This window comes from Somniosus microcephalus, chromosome 7 (genome assembly GCF_052327205.1).
Source record: "Somniosus microcephalus isolate GS21.2 chromosome 7, FLI_Smic_1.0, whole genome shotgun sequence".
Taxonomy (NCBI): Eukaryota; Metazoa; Chordata; class Chondrichthyes; order Squaliformes; family Somniosidae; genus Somniosus; species Somniosus microcephalus.
Genome location: NC_140993.1, coordinates 250,518,942 through 250,539,999, shown reverse-complemented (window position 1 = coordinate 250,539,999; position 21,058 = coordinate 250,518,942). Strand labels below are relative to the sequence as shown.

The 21,058-nt window shown below is 43.9% G+C and overlaps 1 protein-coding gene across 1 annotated transcript in view; it reads right to left on the bottom strand.

Moving 5' to 3' along the window:
• Window positions 1–21,058, bottom strand: part of bmp6 (bone morphogenetic protein 6) — a 161,175-nt gene that overhangs the window by 95,277 nt on the left and 44,840 nt on the right. The window contains exon 2 of the mRNA XM_085993601.1: window positions 8,262–8,454. Coding sequence (XP_085849727.1) covers window positions 8,262–8,454 — 193 coding nt within the window. The remainder of the gene's footprint in view (window positions 1–8,261; window positions 8,455–21,058) is intronic.

Sequence of the window (21,058 nt, the reverse complement as noted above, 5' to 3'; positions counted from 1 at the left end):
CTTGATGCCTTTTGTGTCTAGAAATCTATCTATCTCCTTCTTAAATATATTCAGTGACTTGGTCTCCACAGCCTTCTGCGGTAGAGAATTCCATACGATAAAGATTGGAAAAATACAAACTATAAAGCAGAGATAAATCCAAAGTGGCAAGGGGCTTATGTTGGCACCATACATGCTTTGGCCATTAAGCAGCTACAGACCCGGCATTGTGGAGTTTGGAAAGTCCGGGTAGAAATGAGCGGCCATTTACCAACTGTGCGGTGTCTTCAACTGCACTACAGCTACAGAGGGCTGTTTTTTAAATTTTGAGTCCCAAGGTGTGATCATTTACCACACCAACCTTAAACACTTGAGCTTGCACCAGAGATGACGGGTCAGCTTAAAGCTGGACAGTCGCTCATCAGGCTGGGTGATGAAGGAGTTTCTTAGCAGCTTGCGCCTATTCTGTTTGCCATAATGAGGCCGCATACGCTGTGGAGGGGATTGGTAGCCTAGTCCAGATTGGTCTCCTGTTGACGAGTCGATAGCAAGGCACCTCCCATACATCTTTGAAAGGTGGCAGTTGTGGCATTTCCTGGAATTTCTCAAGGAGGTTCTTTGCTGCACTATGACGACTGATGTTAGGAGGTCATACATTTGAGATAATTGTTAGAGCCATTCGGTGCTTGTTGGTCTCATAGTCCCAGTTATTATTCTTATTGTTTTACTTATACATCAACAAGTTTTGTGTTGGAAGAGTTTTACCACAAAGGAGCACAATATTCTCCAACTGAGCAGCTGAGAGCAAGTGCCAAGCTGTGCACTGTTTGAGCATTAGTTTCCCAAATTGAACCCGCAAGCCTATCAGGCCAATTCTGCTCTTGACCTTCTGAGATACCTCGGTGAGGTGCTCCTTGTGGGCAAGTGTGCAATCTAGAGTTACTTCTAAGATATACTGGCTTTGGTTCATTGTGCCAGCCATTCTCCAGCCAAGGAGATGTCGAGTTCTTGTGACTTGTTGGCATGATTAAGATGGACGACACGGGCTTCAGCCTTCACTTTATGCAATAGTCACTGATGGCTGTGCGTCTTGATTCAATGGGGTGCAATGCTGCTCTGCTCCTGTCGTGCACCCTGTGTTCATCCCTTGGGGGAAACCAAAGCAGCAAACAGACCCGGATCCTGGTTAGAGTGGTACTGGAGCAGTTTACTTGTATATGGTAATAAACGAACAAGGGAAAGATTCTCTGCCACTTCGACGTTGAGGAAGTGACAACTTAAAAAAAAAAAAACTGCGGAAAGCTTTACAACAAGATACAGCGTTGTTCGATCTCCAAAAAGCATTTGACAAAATTATGCACAAGTGGCTACTATTTAAGTTTGAAATGGCGGCGATTCAGGCAAGACCCGGGAGTGGATAAAAAATTGGGTAGGAAGCAGTGGGTGCTCGTTAGGAGTTACGTCGAGGTAGGGGGCAGGTCCTGAGATGGATGCTCCAGGGAATGTTGTTGGGACTCCTACTGTTCCTAATTTACATTAGTGACCTAGATTCAGAAACTCAACATGTGCAAATTGGTCAGATTCAGAATATACCAGACTGAATTGGAGGGCACAGCTCACGAACAGCAAAATAAATTATCCAAAATATTTTGCAGGAAGTGCCTCCAACTGAGATTACTTAGCAATTCAGTTAGGAACGCACTAGTAATGAGACTTGATAGAGGGGTGGGATCAAGGGGCATGGGGAGAAAGCAGGGACCGGGTACTGAATTTGGATGATCAGCCATGATGATCGCATTGAATGGCGGAGCAGGCTCGAGGGGCCGAATGGCCTACTCCTGCTCCTATCTTCTATGTTTCGATATGTTTCTATGACACCATCCTTTGCAGTCCAGCCCGAGATTCCCAGATGCTTTTTTGCCTCCTAGATGCTAGGGTGAGGAACATTCCAGAACCCCTGGAAAAAATGATGATGGAGAAAGGAGAGCAGCCAGTCATCGCAGTCCATGTAGGATCCAACAATATAGGAAAAGAAAAACTCCTTTTGCAGGACTTAAGGTCTAAGATGCAGGTTTTAGGGGCAATACTTCAAGGGTGGCAATCTCTGGATTACTGACCCAGTTATGTGTTAGAATAAGCAAGGATAGAAAGATTCAGGATCTTAATGCATGGCTAAAAGGTTGGTGTCTGAAAGAGGGTTTCTGTTTTATGGGGCACTGGCATCAGTGCTGGGCAAGATGGGGGCTAGTCGGCAAGCCTGGGCTACATCTGAACAGCAAGGGAGCTAATGAATTGGCAAAATGGATAATTAGAGATACGAAGAGCAACTTGGAAAGGAAAGGGGGGGGCGGGGGGGGGGAGAAAGAGAACAGGGAAAATAACAGAAATCAGAAAGAGCAAGTAAAGAAATAGATATAAACATACAAAACAAATAATAATAGAAAGGATTGCATAGAAAGAACAAAGGGCGAAAATTCACCAATTATAAGCAGGGAAAAGACAGATAAAGAAATAAGCTGTTATCTAGGACGAGAATAAAATCAAGGGAAAAGAAGCAGCACTGGGTGCTCTGGGTGGGTGGGGAGTGCTTGCATCAGGATGCACAAAACATCACAACTATATGGGGCAGGCTTGACGCACCAGTGGGTCTTCTCCTGTCCGTCATGGCATCACTCCAAAACTCTCCCTACCGACTATCTATGCATGCATACCTTGCACTGGAGAGCACTGGCTCCGGCACGGTTACCTCTGGAATCCCCTCAATGATCCGTCCTTGGCCCCCTCCTATTTCTCATTTACACATTGCCCCATGGCAACATCATCCAAAAACACAACGCCAGGTTCCACATATACGCTGGTGACACCTAGCTCTATTTCACCACCACCTCTCTCGACCTCTCCACTGCCTCCGATTGTCTGACGAGCAGAAAACATCTCCAATTAAATACTGGGAAGATCGAAGCCATTGGCTTTGGTCTCTGCCACAAACAACTTGCATTAACATAGCTCCTTTAACATAGTAAAACGACTGGGCGCTCTTCATAAGAACGTTATCAAACAAAATTTGGCACATAAGGAGATATTAGGACAGATGTCAGAGGTAGGTTTTAAGGAGCGTCTTAAAAGGAGGTAGAGAGGTGGAGAGCTTTAGCGAGGGAATTCCAGAGCTTAGGACCTAAGTAGCTGAAGGCACAGCCGCCAATGGTGGGGTGATAATAAGGGATGCGCAAGAGGCCAGAATTGGAAGAACGCAGAGATCTGAGGGTTGTAGGCAATGTTTCCGCTTTTTTTTTGTTAAGGTTTTAACGGGCTGCATGGCCCATTCAAATTTCCGCACATGCACTTTTTTTTTTTTTTTTTTTAATTTAAAAGCCACTGAGCGGCCTGCACAGGATCTCCAGACCGCTGCGCAGCCATGCGACCGCTCAGTTCAACAGGAACAATTGTTGTAAGACTAACCCAAGAACGCTGAATCCAACTGCAATGATCCCACTTGGATGAGATCAGATGAGACACTGAACCTGGAATCTTCCTGGTCTAATACGATAGCAAAATACTGCAGATGCTGGAAATCCAAAATAACAACAGAAAATGCTGGAAAAACTCAGCAGGCCAGGCAACATCCGTGGAGAGAAAACAGAGTCAATGTTTCGGGTCTAACCCTTTGTCAAGTCGGGTTAGACCCGAAAGTTGACTATTTTCTCTCCACGGATGTTGCCTGGCCTGCTGAGTTTTTCCAGCATTTTCTGTTGTATCTTCCTGGTCTATATAGTTTAATAATATCACTTCACACCATGTATTTAGCCCGAATGCTGTTAATGTTCAGTTGTTACAAATTAGTAAAATGTGAACTATATTCAACAAAACAATCCAACCCAAGGAAGCTGGCATTGCTGAACTTTACAATTAACAAGCGTTTTATTTTCAAGAGCTTTGAAACAGTGAATAAGGAAATACTATTTTCTCTGATTGGGGTGTCAATGATAAGGGGTCATCAATTTAAAATTATCACTGAGGAGAGAAGTTAAAATAAATTTCCTTATGCAGAGGGTTGACGGAGCATGGAATGCTTTGCCGCAGGCAGAGACCATTGCTTCAAATTATTTTCTCTTAAAGGATGCAAAGACAGATACAAGGCTAAGTGAAAGAGAGCAGAGCAATGGAACTAGCTTTGGATTGCTGTAGCTAAGAGCCAGCATGGACACAATGAGCCAAATGGCCTCCTTCTGTGCTGTAAACTTCTTTAGTTCAATGGTAAGGGCTCAAGATTTTAAGAAGCTTATTGTGCAGAGACTACAGTTTTGACATGTCTGTGCCAGAAGCACAAACCGAGCCACAGGATACAAATGCATTTGTAGGGTGACATGAAAGACTGATCTGGTCTAGCACTTTTCCCAAGACCTGCAGACCTGCTTTTAAACCTATAATTAACCAGGTGTTTTAAAGACGACTGGTCAGATGCACGTGATGCAACGCCTAACCCTTTCATTTAGTTTTCAGTACAGGCTACTTTGAAGCACGCCCATTTCCACCAGTTTGTTCCATTTAGACTTTGATTTTTATCAGTGCAAGCATGACCTCTGTATTTATTTTAAAGTTTAAAATCAAATAATTTCCCAGAATTTAAAAAAAAAGAAAATATCCTTTTGTTTAGTTTATCTACATCTCTTTCCACCAGATGAGGGGAAAAAATTAAATAATCTAAAATGTAGATATCAAATATAATCTCTAATAAGAGAAATGGCAATTGCTTTAAGTACTGTTGATTTTTTTTACTTTATAGGATCCAACAGGATACATGTTTTCTGACATCATCTGCCCCTTAGTGATTTTCTTGTTAAGACAGTAGTGCTCTTGCACTTCATGCAAGGGAGAAATCAGTTTTGCTTGTGAAAGAATAAAGAACACATGATTTAATGCTAACACAGTACAATCCATTGTGCGTGTTTGGCAACCTACAAAACGTCTATTTGTTTCTCTCCAACTAAGCATGAAATTAGATTATTCATAACCTTTGAAAACATCTTAAGAGTGGATGTGTTATATCCATACATGTGCTAATAGAATGCCCGGCAGCAACCCCAGCTATTAAATTGATATGCAGTGAACTGAAAAGTAAACTATACTTCAACCCGTTATAATGGTCAGCTGGCAAAGCTCGAAAGCCACCCATCTGCAGGACTTATCAGAAGTTATGTATGCAGTCATTTCACTTGTTTACACTACCCCTTTAAAAAGAAAGAGACTGATGTTCTGAAATCACGGCAATCAAATCCTGATCACCACACAATTACAGTTTACCAAGAAAGGTTAAGGTTAGATTTGAATTTCAGTAACCTGAAGATAAAAAATAAACCTATCTGAAAGTCAATATAACGACTGCTCATTTAAACTATTTCATCAGCAGTTTAATCTAGACAGAACACAATAAAATGTATGCTTTTTTTACAAAATAGTAACTGCAGTATCTACATTAAAATATGGAAGCGATTAATTACATTCAATGTACAGAGAACTAAAAAACTGAAGTGGGGACTTGATGCTTGGATCAGATTGAGGATTTATTGATTATTGTAAAGGAGGTATTTGGGTTTTTTTTTAAAACCACATTTGAGACTTCACTCATGTACAGTTCACCCTCAATGCATGGTCCAACAAGTTCCATTGTTTAGAAGTTAACAGGTCTCAAAATGGCAATATGGTTGTGCATCAAAAGCATTTTCATACTTTCATTTAGTATGTCCTCGTCAAAGTTATTTTTGTTTCCTTGCCAAGCACAGCTTTGAATGAAGAGACAGAGGACATCTCACTGCCAGGCCCCTACCATTGCTTCTTTTAAGGAGTTGCATGAGCATATCTCAAATGCAGAAATTTTTCCTTCTCTTCCCCCTCAACTCCATCTCCTCGCCTCACTCCCCCCAAATCTTGTGGCTTTTGTTCATTCACAAAGCATTTCCCCCAGTTGAAAGGTAAAGATCAGGAACTCTCTGTGCGGTAAATTGTGGGCACAAAGACACAATCCACATCTCTGTTAAAACACCTAAAATAGTATTTCACTCGTCCACCACGGATTGATCTTGAAATTTAAGTCACAGCTCTGAGCAAATGCATCAAATCCTAGCCCGGGCTATTGGGAGACTGAGGTCTTTGTTTAAAAACGTTCAACGAAACCATTGAAAGTGAGTGAAAAAATATAATCACGCTACTTTGAAATGAGTCATTTTTAAATTTGTTTGAACCCTTATTTTGGGCATTAGAAATTTTAATTACTGAGGGGGGGAGAAACACGAGAGAAAAATCCGTAGTAGATCAGTCAGCGTGTGAAAGGAAAAAACAGGTGAAGGTTTCAGTGAGGCCCTTCAACATTACTCAGTAACCAAAATGTTAACCTATATTCCTTTTACAGGCATTATTACACATTTGCAGAAGTTTCTGTTTTTACTTCACATTTCCAGCAATTAATTTTTTTTTTTAGTCACGCCAGAAAATGTCTCTGCATGTGTTCAACAGGGAAGAGCGTACCAACTCCCATTATACAATGGCAATGAATTTTAGTGCACACAGCCTCTATCTGAAAGGATGAAAATTGATTTTAAGATTACATAATCTGATAAATCCGTGAGTGATTCAGGACTGCGCTCCTTCATCAGAATATACCAAAATTACTATCTTACAACAAAAAACACAACTTCTCTAGGGCAGCACTGCCTGACCTCTGGTCTAGAAAGGCTGCTCTAAATTACAGCAGATCACACTTTCCTTGCACATAAATCAGAACTCGGTTTCCTGAAAGTTGTCCTTTTGGACTAGCGGTTACCTGAAACTTAAAAACTGCTCGTAAACAAGCCATATCTGAAGGGATGAAACCAGACTTTAAAATGTAATATTTGTAAAATTATACAAGCTATTAATTTCATGAGCGATTCAGATCCGCTTCCTTTGACCAGAATATACAGGCCAAGTCAGCTGGAACAACCACTTATTTTAGTATGCTCAGGTGTTTTCTTCAAAGATCCGCATACAGTGTTTGCTTTGAAATTTGATGCACCCAATTCTAGGCCCCGGGCAACTCCGTGTCAAGAGTTTATACTCAGACAACACCCATCATTAGCTCTGAATAGAACGATATCTGACAAAAGACTGAATTGATATATTTCATTTGTGCGCGCTTACCTGGAATCAACTGTACAAGGCTGCAATTAGTAGTGTAATACAAATCAAATGCTTGGAGGAGCATCACAAAACAATCAGAAGTCTGGTTGAAATGGCAAAGCAGTTTTTAAGTTACAGGTAAGAACTACTTTAAAAGCACAGAAACACAGAAGATAGGAGCAGGAGTAGGCCATTCGGCCCCTCAAGCCCGCTCCGCCATTCAATGCGATCATGGCTGATCATCCAAATTCAGTACCCTGTTCCTGCCTTCTCCCCATACCCCTTGATCCCTTTAGCCTTAAGAAATATATCCAACTCCTTCTTGAATATATTTAATGAATTGGCCTCTACTGCCGCCTTTGATTTTTAGATTGCAATGCAGCATAGCACATTGAAAGAAAAGTCTGGCATTTATATAGCGCCTTTCACGTCCCAAAGCACTTTATAGCCAATGAAGTACTTTTGAAGTGTAGTCACTGTTGTAAATGTAGGAAATGCGACAGCCAATTTGCGCACAGCAAGCTCCCCAAAACAGCAATGCAATAATGACCAGATTGTCTATCTGTTGTTTTTTTTTTTTTTTTTTTAAAGTGATGTTGATTGAGGGATAAGTATTGGCCAGGACACTAGGGATAACTCCCCTGCTCTTCTTCAAAATAGTGCCATGGGATCTTTTGCGACCACCTGAGAGAGCAGAACGTCTCATCTGAAAGATGGCAGTACTCCCTCAGTACAGCACTGAAGTGCCAGTCTAGATTTATGTGCTTAAGGCTCTGGAGTGGGACTTGAACCCACAACCTTCTGACTCAGAGGCGACAGTGCTACCCACTGAGCCACGGAGGGCCAATGCCTTGCCTCGTGTAGCAGTAGCATCTGGGATTATATGTGTTACATCACCAAATGGCGAGTTACTATCTCTATCTGCGGGGTGGTCCCAGAGACAGGCTAGTGGACAAAACGAAGTTCTGATCACCATTATCCTGGAGGCCAGTCATAGAGAAGCAATGGTAAAAGCCCAAGGCAGTTGGAGTAGGTCTCAAGCCCATCCTCTCATTTGGGAAAGTCGCAGGGCACCAGAACGTACCAAAAGTGAAGGGGGGTGGGGGTACATTTTCTAAGTCTGTTCTCACCTGTTCACATGCTCATGTAGCACCTGGTAGATGCTGATCTCAAATGTTTCATTTTCAAAGCGACTTCTGACCCATTCCTTGTAAGTACGAAATTCTGCTGCTGTGACAGCCTCTCCCTCTGGAATTCGGGACAGGTTAAACTTGTACTCCTGGTGAGATGGTTGGTAGAGGGCAAAGTCTTTTTCATGTTCAACTGCAAGAAAAAAAAGTTGGAAATTAAAGTCAGAAAATCACGACGCCAATATTTCACAGCGCTGTATTTACATAAAAACTCCCACAAAAGCCCAATCAATAGCTGACAAGTATTTGTATTTATTCAGCGCTATTAATCCATGATGCGTGAACCTCATTGCCTAGGGCATGCCAGGGATACAGTGTGATGGCTTTTGTACATTAATACAGAAAACTCATTCAGCAACTCTCACATCATCTGTGTAGCAACAGCTGTACCAGCTTATGGAAGACAGACACACAGCCTCCATTATATCACGGAGCCTAGCAACAGGGAAGAAACTTCCACAGTCTCAGAATTAACTCATCTCTTTACTCCGCGCCTTTTTGTTACTTTTACCAGAATCGCTCAACTCTTTGTTGCAATGTTCATCCCTCAGATTGTTGTTAAGCCACTGAGAGGTGTGTGTGTGTGTGTGTGTGTGTGTGTGTGTGTGTGTGTGTGTGTGTGTGTGTGTGTGTGTGTGTGTGTGTGTGTGTGTGTGTGTGTGTGCCACTAGGGAGATCAAACTGTGGTCTGGGTACAAAAGTGTGTTTAAGTCATCTTGTAACGTCACTAGTTTTACATGGTAGGTTTTGAAAAACTATTTGAAAACAGTACAAAGTCTGTAACAAGACTTCAACAACTTATTTGTATAGAACCTTAAAATAAGAAACATCCCAAGGCACTTCAGAGGAGAATGGAAACCAAGCAGGAAAATCAAAGAGACAACCAAAACATGCCTGAAAAGACAGGCTAAGGAAGCCTCCTCAAAACCAATCATGTTTGAACAATGACCTGATGAGGTTTCATTAAGTTTGAAAACCTTATTTATTTTTTGTGTGAAGAGGATTTAATAGTCTAACTAGGGGAAAGATTGGTTACAATGAGGGAAAAGTAAACCAGATTTTTTTTTGATATGGTAAAAACTTATCCACGAGTACTTGTGGGAAAGATCAGATCCAGTTAAAAAAAAAAACATTTACAGAGTTCAGAAACTGGTAGCCTGCACGTGAATGCAAGGCCAAAACGTTGTGCCGCTCAAGCAGACAGCAACTGGATGCCCTCAAGGGTGTGGGCAAGTAACTCACGGTGATCGACAGAGAGCATCTTAGGAACTAGCTCGCAGTCCAGGGTGGAAGATGTCATCATCTGTGTGGTACTGAATATAGATTCCCCCGTCGTAGTTCTTGAACACCGCAAGCACGATACGGGCGAGAATTTTACCTGCTCTGCCGACTGAACAAACAACTCCAAGGGGAAAATTCTCCCAGAAAACCAATGCAAATTTCAGGCTGATCGCGGAATGTCCAACATGATTATTTCAGCCTGCCAAATCAGGAAAAGTGCAGAGCACCGGCACCGGCACCTCGACGTGGGATTTGTTCCTAGCAGTGCTGCAAAATAATGACAACTTCCAGCACAGTACGTAAATGATTCTTCATTTTTAATTTTTTTTTTTTTAAACTCAAAAAAGGTTCAAACATTTTCAGCTTTGCCCCATTTTCGCTGGAAAATTCCCAGGTTTTGAATTTGTTTCATCAACTTTCCCTAATTTTTCAAATACAACTCGACAGGCTTGCCAACGCACGCAATTTCCCCAATTCCCAATTTTTTGGGGGCGATTTAGGTTTGTCCCTCGCTCAGCATTTGCAGCCTCGAGAGATTTTTTTTCTTCACCTCCTCCCTAGTATGCCATCAAAAAGTGATGTGATGGTCAACCACCAGAACCCTATTTCATCACTAGAACACTTGGTCTTTCCCCATCCTGAAAACTATATAGCCAGTAAAACAGACCAAATAAAAAAACGTTTCCTGTAACGTCGTGCAATCCTTCACTCAGAAAATATAACCAATGTGTTACTATAGCTATAGTTTGTGGAAACCAGTCCAAGCAATTAAATCTTTAATATTTTGCTAATGTTTATGTGAGTGACTGGGTTGAAGATGCATTAACCAGCCACAGGCCAGAGAGGGGAAGGGGGGGGGGGGGGGGGGGGGGGGGGGGCGGCGGCGAAGAGAGAGACTCATATGCACAGGCTCAGCTGAAATTTGAAAGTCCATCTTACTTCTAGTTCGAAAACATCTGAAGCACAACTTCAACAAGCTTCTACTAGTTAACACCACTTCCCAAAGGGAGTGAACATTATACCTATGCAAATGATCAAATCTTCAAGCCATTCAAATCCTCACATCTCTTGCACTCAGGCGTACTTCATTCAGCTTGATACTCTTTATCAAATGGTATGCTATTCAAATCTTCAAACAGAAAGCCACCAATTACAAATGTCTTAAGAATTTTAAAGGTGCATCTACACTATAATTGTAGTGCAGGTGCAAAGTGGTTTTGCGAATCAGGAGTCAGCCCAACCCAACACCTGAGCGAAAGGGTTTCCCTGGGGCAAGCAGTGTCACTTCAGAGTCAGTTCAAACCTCGACACCTTACTTACACTCCAAACTGTGGTCAGCTGTGGCTCTGTTGGTAGCACTCAAGCCTCCAAGTCAGAAGCTTGTGGGTTCAACTCCCACTCCAGAGCCTGGAGCACAAAATCTAGTCTGGCACTCCAGTGCAGTACTGAGGGAGTGCTGCAATGTCAGAGGTGCCGTCTTTTGGATGAGACGTTAAAACCCAGGCCCCGTCAGCCCTCTCAGGTGGATGGAAACGATCCCATGGCACTATTTCGAAGAACAGCAGGGGAGTTCTACCCAGTGCCCTGGCCAATATTTATCCCTCAACCAACATTACTAAAAAAACAGATTATCTGGTGATTTTCTCATTGATGTTTGTAGGAGCTTGCTGTGCGCAAATTGGCTACCATGGTTTCCATATTACAACAGTGACTACACTTCAAAAGTACTTAATTTGGCTGTAAAGAGAGAACCAACACGAGGGAAAAACCTACTTGACCTCGTCCTCACCAATTGTGCAGAACCACAATCTGTAACCTCATGGCCCAGCATATTCCTCACTGTACAATTACCATCAAGCCAGGGGACCAACCCTGGTTCAATGAGGAGTGTAGAAGAGCAAGCCAGGAGCAGCACCAGGCGTGCCTAAAAATAAGGTGCCAACCTGGGGAAGCGGCAACACAGGACTACATGCATGCTAAACAACGGAAGCAGCATGCAATAGACAGAGTTAAGCGATCCCACAACTAACGGCTCAGATCAAAGCTCTGCAGTCCGGCCACATCCAGTGGTGGTGGACAATTAAACAACGGGAGGAGGAGGCTCCATGACCATCCCCATCCTCAATGATGACGGAGCACAGCACAAGAGTTCAAAAGACAAGGCTGAAGCATTTGCTACCATCTTCAGCCAGAAGTAACAAGTGGATGATCTCCAGAAGTAACACGTGGATGCTCCATCTCAGCCTGCTCCTGAGGTCCCCACCGTCACAGAAGCCAGTCTTCAGCCAATTCGATTCACTCCACGTGATATCAAGAAATGGCAGAGCACACTGGATACAGCAAAGGCTTTGGGCTCCGACAACATCCCGGCTATCGTGCACAAGACTTATGCTCCAGGACTAGCCGTGCCTCTAGCCAAGCTGTTCCAGTACAGCTATAACACTGGCATCTATCTGACAATGTGGAAAATTGCCCAGCTATGTCCTGTCCACAAAAAGCAGGACAAATCCAATCCGGCCAATTATCGTCCCATCAGCCTACTCTCAATCATCATCAAAGTGATGGAAGGTGTCGTCAACAGTACTATTAAGCAGCACTTACTCGCTAATAACCTGCTCACAAATGTTCAGTTTGGGTTCCGCCATGACCACTCTGCTCCAGACCTCATTACAGCCTTGGTCCAAACATGGACAAAAGAGCTGAATTCCAGAGGCGAGGTGAGAGTGACTGCCCTTGACATCAAAGCAGCATTTGACTGAGTGTGGCATCAAGGAGCCCTAGTAAAATTGAAGTCACTGGGAATCAGGGTGAAAACTCTCCACTGGCTGGAGTCATACCTAGCACAAAAGAAGATGGTTGTAGTTGTTGGAGGCCAATCATCTCAGCCCCAGAACATCGCTGCAGGAGTTCCTCAGGACAATGTCTTAGTCCCATTCATCTTCAGCTGCTTCATCATGATGTCAGAAATGAGGATGTTTGCTGATGATTGCAGTGTTCAGTTCCATTCGCAACTCCTCAGATAATGAAGCAGTCCGTGCCCGTATGAAGACAGACCTGGACAACATTCAGGCTTGGGCTGATAAGTGGCAAGTAACATTCGCGCCACACATGTGCCAGGCAATGACCATCTCCAACAAGAGAGAGTCTAGCCACATCCCCATGACATTCAACGGGATTACCATCGCTGAATCCTCCACACTCAACATCCTGGGGGTCACTATTGACCAGAAACTTAATTGGACCAGCCACATAAATACTGTGGCTACAAGAGCAGGTCAGAGGTTGGGTACTGTGTGGCGAGCGACTCACCTGCTAACTCCCCAAAGCCTTTCCACCATCTACAAGGTACAAGTCAGGAGTGTGATGGAATACTCTCCACTTGCCTGGATGAGTGCTGCTCCGACAACACTCAAGAAGCTTGACAATATCCAGGACAAAGCAACCTGCTTAATTGGCACCCCATCCACCACCATAAACATTCACTCCCTCCAACACCGACACACGGTGTCTACAGTGTGTACCATCTACAAGATGCACTGCAGCAACTCGCCAAGGCTTCTTGGACAGCACCTCCCAAACCCTCGACCTCTACCACCTAGAAGGACAAGGGCAGCAGGCGCATGGGAATAGCACCACCTGCAAGTTCCCCTCCAAGTCACACACCATCCCGACTTGGAAGTATATCACCGTTCCTTCATTGTCACTGGGTCAAAATCCTGGAACTCCCTCCCTAAAAGCACTGTGGGAGCACCTTCACCACACGGACTGCGGCGGTTCAAGGCGGCGACTCACCACCACCTTCTCAAGGACAATTAGGGATGGGCAATAAATGCTGGCCTTGCCAGCGATGCCCACATCCCATGAATGAATAAAAAAAAGCTCTTTAGAATGTCCTGAGGTTGTGAAAGGCGCTATATAAATCAAAGTCTTTGTGTTGCTGCACAGCGAACGCATGGTAAAATATAATCCATTAAATCTATTGCAATAAAAATTTTGATTTTGTATGTCACAAAGTAGATCCGACATTTTACTGCCAAACTATCTTGAGCCCTGTACATTAAACAATATTTATTAGAATCTGACGAAGAGTCATCGACCCGAAACGTTAATTCTGTTTCGCTCTCCACAGATGCTGCCTGACCAGCTGAGTATTTCCAGCATTTTCTCTCTTTATTTCAGATTTCCAGCATCCGCAGTGTTTTGTTTTTCTTCTTCCATTCAGTTCATAGTGCTCAAGATACACGTCAGCGTGCTGGAGAGGTTTATATTGTCACTTGGTGACTGATGGAAGTAGGGAGGAACATTTCAAAGGCAGGTATTTTAAGCACCTTTTGGCTCATTAATATGAGCCAAGTACAGTAGAAGAACAGCACATGGGTGCTGCTCCAGCGTATTTCCATAGTATTTATATACTGTAGCACCTTTAACGTTGTAAAACGTCCCAAGGTGCTCCAGAGGATCGTTATAAAACAAATTTGGCACCGAGCCACACAAGGAGAAATTAGGGCAGGTGACCAAAAGCTTGGTCAAAGAGGTAGATTTTAAGGAGCGTCTTAAAGGAGGAAAAAGAGAGGTAGTGAGGCGGAGAGGTTTAGGCAGGGAATTCCAGAGCTTAGGGACTAGGCAACAGAAGGCACGGCCACCAATGGTTGAGCGATTATAATCAGGGATGCTCAAGAGGGCAGAATTAGAGGAGCGCAGATATCTCGGGGTGTTGTGAGGCTGAAGGAGATTACAGAGAAAGGGAGGGGCGAGGCCATGGAGGGATTTGAAAACAAGGATGAGAATTTTGAAATCCGGGCGTTGCTTAACCGGGAGCCAATGTAGGTCAGCGAGCACAGGGATGATGGGTGAGCGGGAGTTGGTGCGAGTTAGGACACGGGCAGTCGAGTTTTGGATGACCTCAGGTTTACGTAGGGTAGCATGTGGGAGGCCAGCCAGGAGTGTGTTGGAATAATCAAGTCTAGAGGTAACAAAGTCATGGATGAGGGTTTCAGCAGCAGTTGAGCTGAGGCAGGGGCGGAGATGGGCGATGTTACGGAGGTGGAAGTAGGTGGTCTTAGTTACGCTGCGGCTATGTGGTCGGAAGCTCATTTCAGGGTCAAACATGACACCAAGGTTACGAACAGTGTAGTTGAGCCTCAGGCAGATGTTAGGGAGAGAGCTGGAGTCAGTGGCTAGGGAACAGAGTTTGTGGCAGGGACCGAAAACAATGGCTTCGGTCTTCTCAGTATTTAATTGGAGAAAATTTCGGCTCATTCAGAGGTTCGTAAACGCTAGTTCTTATCTCGCCTCATGAAGAGGCTTCAAGTGAAGGTCAGCTGACTATTCTACAAGGAACAAAGGAAATGCTGGGAACTTTTATTGTACACTTTTAACTCGTTTGCTTAAGAACAGCGTTGGTGGGGGAATGGGAGCAGGACATCATCCTGTTCTCTCATGTAGGGAATTACACGGGGCAGCAGAGATCTAAAGGGTGGGGGAAGAGAAACATATTGGCCCGGAATTTGCGGTCAGCGGCGAAGTGACGGCACACACTGCTGCCCACAAAGATCTAGCGATTTCTGCAATGTAAATTTCAGCTCTCCCGACCTTTCTTTGAATCTGGGCCCAAATCAAGCGAATCACCAGCGACCAGCAACAGTGATGTCATCAAGCTGGCTAAGTAGCCAATCACATTGAAGAATTCTCAGACAGCAAACCAGGAAGTAAAATGCAGAGATTATAATTTACTTCTAATAAATTTTACCAAAGAGCAAAATAAAGATTGGGACATACACAAAGGATTAAGGTAGAAGCTGAAATAGCAAACAAACTTTAAAAAAAAATTAAAAACTTTGTAATTGTTAATAATATTAATGGAAAATTCGACATTCCACAAACATAAAACCTTTTCAGGGTCAGAACGGTTGTTCAGCACTCAGTACGCCATTAAAACCCAGCTATACCTCTTTCAATAAGGTTTCATGTTTTAGCGGGTTTTTAACAGCGATATTCCATCATAAAAGGGGAAGTTTTCTTCAGTTCAAGTGATTTGAATTGATTACCAGCTCTGGGGAGTTCCACAGCGCAACCTGTAGCAGAGCAGGAAATGACTGACCACAACTTCAGATTTTCCACGTTTATCTGCAAATCCAGGCCAATACTTCATTGCAACATAATCCTCACATTCCATGAACAAGTACAATGCATACACGTGCCTGCAATCCCTAAATGACAAATATAGAAATTGTACTAGATCAATACTTGGAGATTCTAAAAGGACTATTCCATTGTACTTTCCATTATATTACAGTCACACTTTAGAAAAAAAATCAGCCATTTGGCACGAGTGGAATCGAGCGCATGATCCACAACCAGTTGCACAGTTGAAAACAAGTAGCTTTCTGTGGAATATATGGCTGTTTTGATATGCACTGTGTGACGAGAGGCTTTCAATCTCTCATGCGTACAACTAAAGGTATAATGTGGACAACTTAGAATTTCTCCTTCGACTCCCTGCTGCCATGCCAGTCAGGGATTGCTCTATGTATATCATTCATATACAAATACTGCCGAAAGCACGAGAATAGAATTGCTAATTTGAAAATTAATTCTCTCTCCTGTTCCAAAAGTATGCACGAACCATGCCACCCCACCCCCCCACAATTGTCTCCCCTCTGTGAAGCAATAGGTTCTTGCTGGGCCTCTATGAGCACTGGCAGCCTTCCAGTGGTGGTTCTTTGTATGTGAGCCTAGCCAGCTGGTATTAGCAAGCTGTTTGACCATGGAGGCCACCACACCAAGCCCAATTCGGCCCTCACACACCATGCACGTTCCAGCAGTGGTTAATTTTTTGCCCTCCCACTCACAGTTCTGGTGCCTCAATCGCTGCCCTGGCTGGAATCGACTGATTCAGCACAGATCACGATTGAACCAGAGACCTTTCAGTGGTGCACTTAAGAAAGGGGGGAGCACTGTACTCTACTTTTAAATGCAAGGATCACTTACAGGATCACTCTTTGCAGTTAATTCAAAAATAGGTTTCTGATGTGAGCAATAAAGTGAAAGTCACAACAAATACAGGAAACTTTCGATTTACCGGCACCTAAATAACCGGAAATCTCGGTTAACCGGCAAAATTCAGGAGTAGGTTCAGGTAAGTTTTACTTCATATTGTACTTGCCTTCCTCCATCTGTTGCTGTGCAAGGGTGTGGCTGCAGCTGTTGCTAAGCTACAGAGACACTTGGAACTTGTGGCCATTGTTCTGAACCTGTTGCTAAGCAACGGGGTTTGTTGATTTATACGGAGCTCCCATCTCTCCGTATTTTTTACTATAGCTTTCGGTTATCCGGAATTTTTGATGAACCGGCACCACGTCGGTCCCGGATAAAAAAAAGTTTCCTGTACCATCTAAATCTGTGCAGTCAGCACATGACCAAGACCTAATTCAAGTATAAAGCCATTTTACCACTGGATTGTAAAAAAAAAAGTACAGTAAAACACCAGACCAAAGAATAATAGGAGTTAAATGACACCAATGCCATTGAGACTGCCGAAAACTCGGTGAATAACAGCAGGCCTTAAAATACTGACAAACCACTGATAATAGTTTTAAATTTTACAGTGTAACAGAACAGGACTAAAGATCATTTATTATAAACTTACAGGCCGGGCAACTGAATAAATCACCTTCAATTTCTTAATGCATGGTGATTACGTTGCTCGATTCTATTTTTCCATGAAGCCAAAAGCTAAATTAAAGAAATTGAAGGCTTGAAGGTTCAGTCTAGGCAACACACACGGGCTGATTCCACAATGGAAGCATCTCAGATTCAGCTGGGATGCATTTGAAGACTAAAAGTGCTTCCCTCTTTGGGAGCAGCCTACTTTTACAACCTGGTTTAAACTTAGCAAAAAGGTTTGTTAAGGAGAAGACTAGTATTACATTGGGCTTTTAGCACCAGCTCACTAAAAGGTTTTGCAAGGGCGTGCACACCTTTGAAGTAAGTTTATGACAATCATTAAAACCAAGAGTCCCCGGCTGCTGAAGTATATTCATGAGCTTTCAGAAATGGAGGTCACATCCTTAGGTTATTGGCTGATAATGGTTGGACAAAAAAAGCATATGTAGCGTGTCATTATCTGGCGAGAATTTTATTTTCATCAGGTGCCCCTCAAAGCCCTACAAAGTAAGGCAGAACTCAAATTAAGAGTTTTCTGGAAGAACCCAACAGGATGACTTTATTGGGGTGGGGGTACATTTGAAACAGACTGCTACGTTATACTTCCATCCCAAATATAGGAGGAATTTGCCATGGTCCTAAGGCTTTGGGGGGGGGAGATGTAGTCATTTTCACAACCTTTGTGCCAATGGAATTTTAAAACTTTAATTCAAATTGGGACAGAATGTAAAGAATATTGAATACATCTTTCCAATTTGACAAAAACAGCATGTTACACAGTTTGTACTCTCAACCTTTAGTTGAAGTAACAATGTAGATTTTCTTCTCGGGCTCCAGATCAGTCTTGTGGTTCTCCTGATGAAGTTGAGAAGCCAGAAGGTCCTGGGTTGATCAAATCTTCCGGGGGGGGGGGGGGGTGTAAGGGGTTTAAGAAAATACATTCTTTTACTTACCTGGAGGATCTGTGACCGGCCCCGGGATCTCCAGCAGACTCTTTGGTCGGCAGGGATCTGGGAGCAGACCATAGTGTTAGATATCCATGGGCACCCAGTGAGCATAGTCAAAGAACAATGAGGCATGAGGCTGGGAATGTCCCCTCATTAAAATAGATACTGCAGGCACAGGCCAAGATGCATTCCATTGGGAAGGCCAGCAGGATGCAATGGAGACCGAAGACCTATCTTAACAGGTCTCTACCCTCTTTCCTCTGCCTCGTGTCTGGGAATGCCGATTTTATCTTCATGTACCCACATTAGGGAAAAGCAATGCAATCAAAATGGAGGAGAAAGCCACTCAGCAAAGGGACAAGCAAACTGTTTAATACACTGAACATCACAAAATCATCTTGGGGATACCCATTTTCATTCTAACTCAACTGTTGCAAGAGAGAACTGGGAGTTCCATTACCAAGTCAACAGAAAGAGGACATGATAATGCTGAGCCTTTTGTTTACTAGTCTCGTGTACCTTGTTTCTATTATTAACATTTAATAGATTTTCACTTCCAAGATTTACTGGAGATTACATATGTTAAATCTCAAGAGTTTAATAACCTTGCTTGTATATAACAATTAAGAGAGTACGCAGGAGACAGAGTTCAGTTAACAGCCATCTTTCCAGAGAATCTTCTCCACTTCATGCACTCTATTTCCCATAGTGCATTGCACATCACAACTACGGTAAGCTATGTGGGACAATTCAATTACACAATTCAAAATACACAACATCTCCTCCCCATTTACATTAGATGTCCCAATAGAACCATAAAATTTAAAAACAATAATAATTCAAAATTTTTAAAACACAATAAAACACAGATAAAGGATAAGCCTCTGAACTATAAGTTCAAACGTATAGGGGGCCGCCGCTCTCTGGTAGGATACCGGCGGTCAACCTGGCTCTCCAGTTCATTGTCTCTCACAGGTGACGTCAACACAGGTGTAGGCGGCTGAGGTGCCTGTATACAGGTCTCCCTTGCTGATGAGATAGGGGCTGAAGCGGCTGCTTCCTCAGGTGAGCCTCTCGGTGCAGAAAGCGGATGACCCACAGCGTCACCCAATGGCAGATAAACTGCTGTCGGTGGTTCAGTGGGTGTTGCTGCACTTCGTAGAAGCTGATCGGTGTGTCTCTTCCAGACAATGTCCTCGATGTCTGTAGAGTGTAGGATACTGGACCAGTCTGTGCAATGACAGTAGCAGGAACCCACTTAGGTCCACCACTGTAGTTCCGTGTCAACACACGTTCACCTGGACTGAAGACTCTGTCTTTGGAGTGTTGTTCACGTCGCTTGATCTGCTTGTCCTGCTGATACTGTACCACGTCTTTCACCTTTGGCGGTTTCAGCAAGTCAAAGTTGGTTCGTAGCTCTCTTTTGAGCAGTAGAGTGGCAGGTGATGCTTTTGTGGTCGCATTTGGTGTGTTCCTGTAACTCAACAGGAAACTATTCAGGCACTGATGAAGCGTTCCCTGGCCTTGCGATGCCTTTAGAGTGTGTTTCATGGTCTGAACAAACCTCTCAGCTAGACCATTGGTCGCAGGATGGTATGGTGCAGCCCTGATATGTTGTATGCCATTCACCTGCAGGAATGTAGCCATTTCTTGTGACACCCACTGTGGACCGTTGTCTGAGACAAGTTGCATCGGAGATCCAAATCGGCTGAACACCTCACCTAACTTCGCGATGGTCTTCTCAGCGGTGGTGGACCTCATTATAACAACCTCTGGCCACTTACTGTGCGCGTCAACAGCCACCAGGAACATTCTCTCCTCGAATGGACCTGCAAAGTCTACATGAATGCGGTGCCATGCTTCCTCCGGAAAGTCCCAGGGGTGAAGAGGTACAAGCTGTGGCACATTACGAACTCTCTGACATGAGGAACAAGTTTTAGCTTTGTCCTCAATCTGTCCATCCATACCCGGCCACCAGAAGTAGCTCCTCGCTATTTCTTTCATACGAACCATTCCGCAGTGTCCGGAGTGTAGTTGCTGTAACACTGGTTTCTGTAGCGATGGTGGAATAACCACTCTCCTCCCCCACAGCAAACATCCAGACTGCACCGACAGTTCGTTTCTCCTTAAGAGATATGGTTTCAGGTTTGGGTCATCGCTGTCAAGCTTGCCCCGGACGATAATGTCCAGCACTGCAGACAACACTGGGTCGTTTCTGGTGTTTCGTCGGACCTGTGTCGAAGTAACAGGCGCGTTCTCCACCTGCCTAAAATAGCAGATGTCCATGCTACGCGTGGCGACAGGCAGCGACAACCTGGAAAGACCGTCGGCATTGCCGTGCAGGTCAGACTTACGATATCTAATGTCAAATGTGTGTGCAGACAACAGCAGCGCCCACCTTTGCATTCTGCTCGCAGCAAGTGACGGAATCCCTGTATGTGGCCCGAAGATGGTCGTGAGAGGGCGGTGATCTGTTAGTCGGGTGAACTGTCTCCCGTACAAATATTGGTGAAACTTGCGAACGCCAAAAACGATGCTCAGTGCTTCTCGTTCTATTTGGGCGTAGTTAGTTTCAGCTCTGTTCAAAGTCCTAGATGCGAATGCTATCGGCTTCTCTTCTCCGTTTGGCATGATATGAGAAACAACTGCTCCCACACCATATGACGATGCATCGCAAGCTAACTGTATTGGTAATGAAGGGTTAAAATGCGTCAAAGCCTCTGACTTCAGGAGCGTGTCCTTTGCTGTCATGAACGCCTCCTGGCACTTGTTAGTCCATTCCCACTTCTTGTCTTTACAAAGCAACCAATGCAGCGACCTCAGCATCGAGGCTAGGTTCGGTAT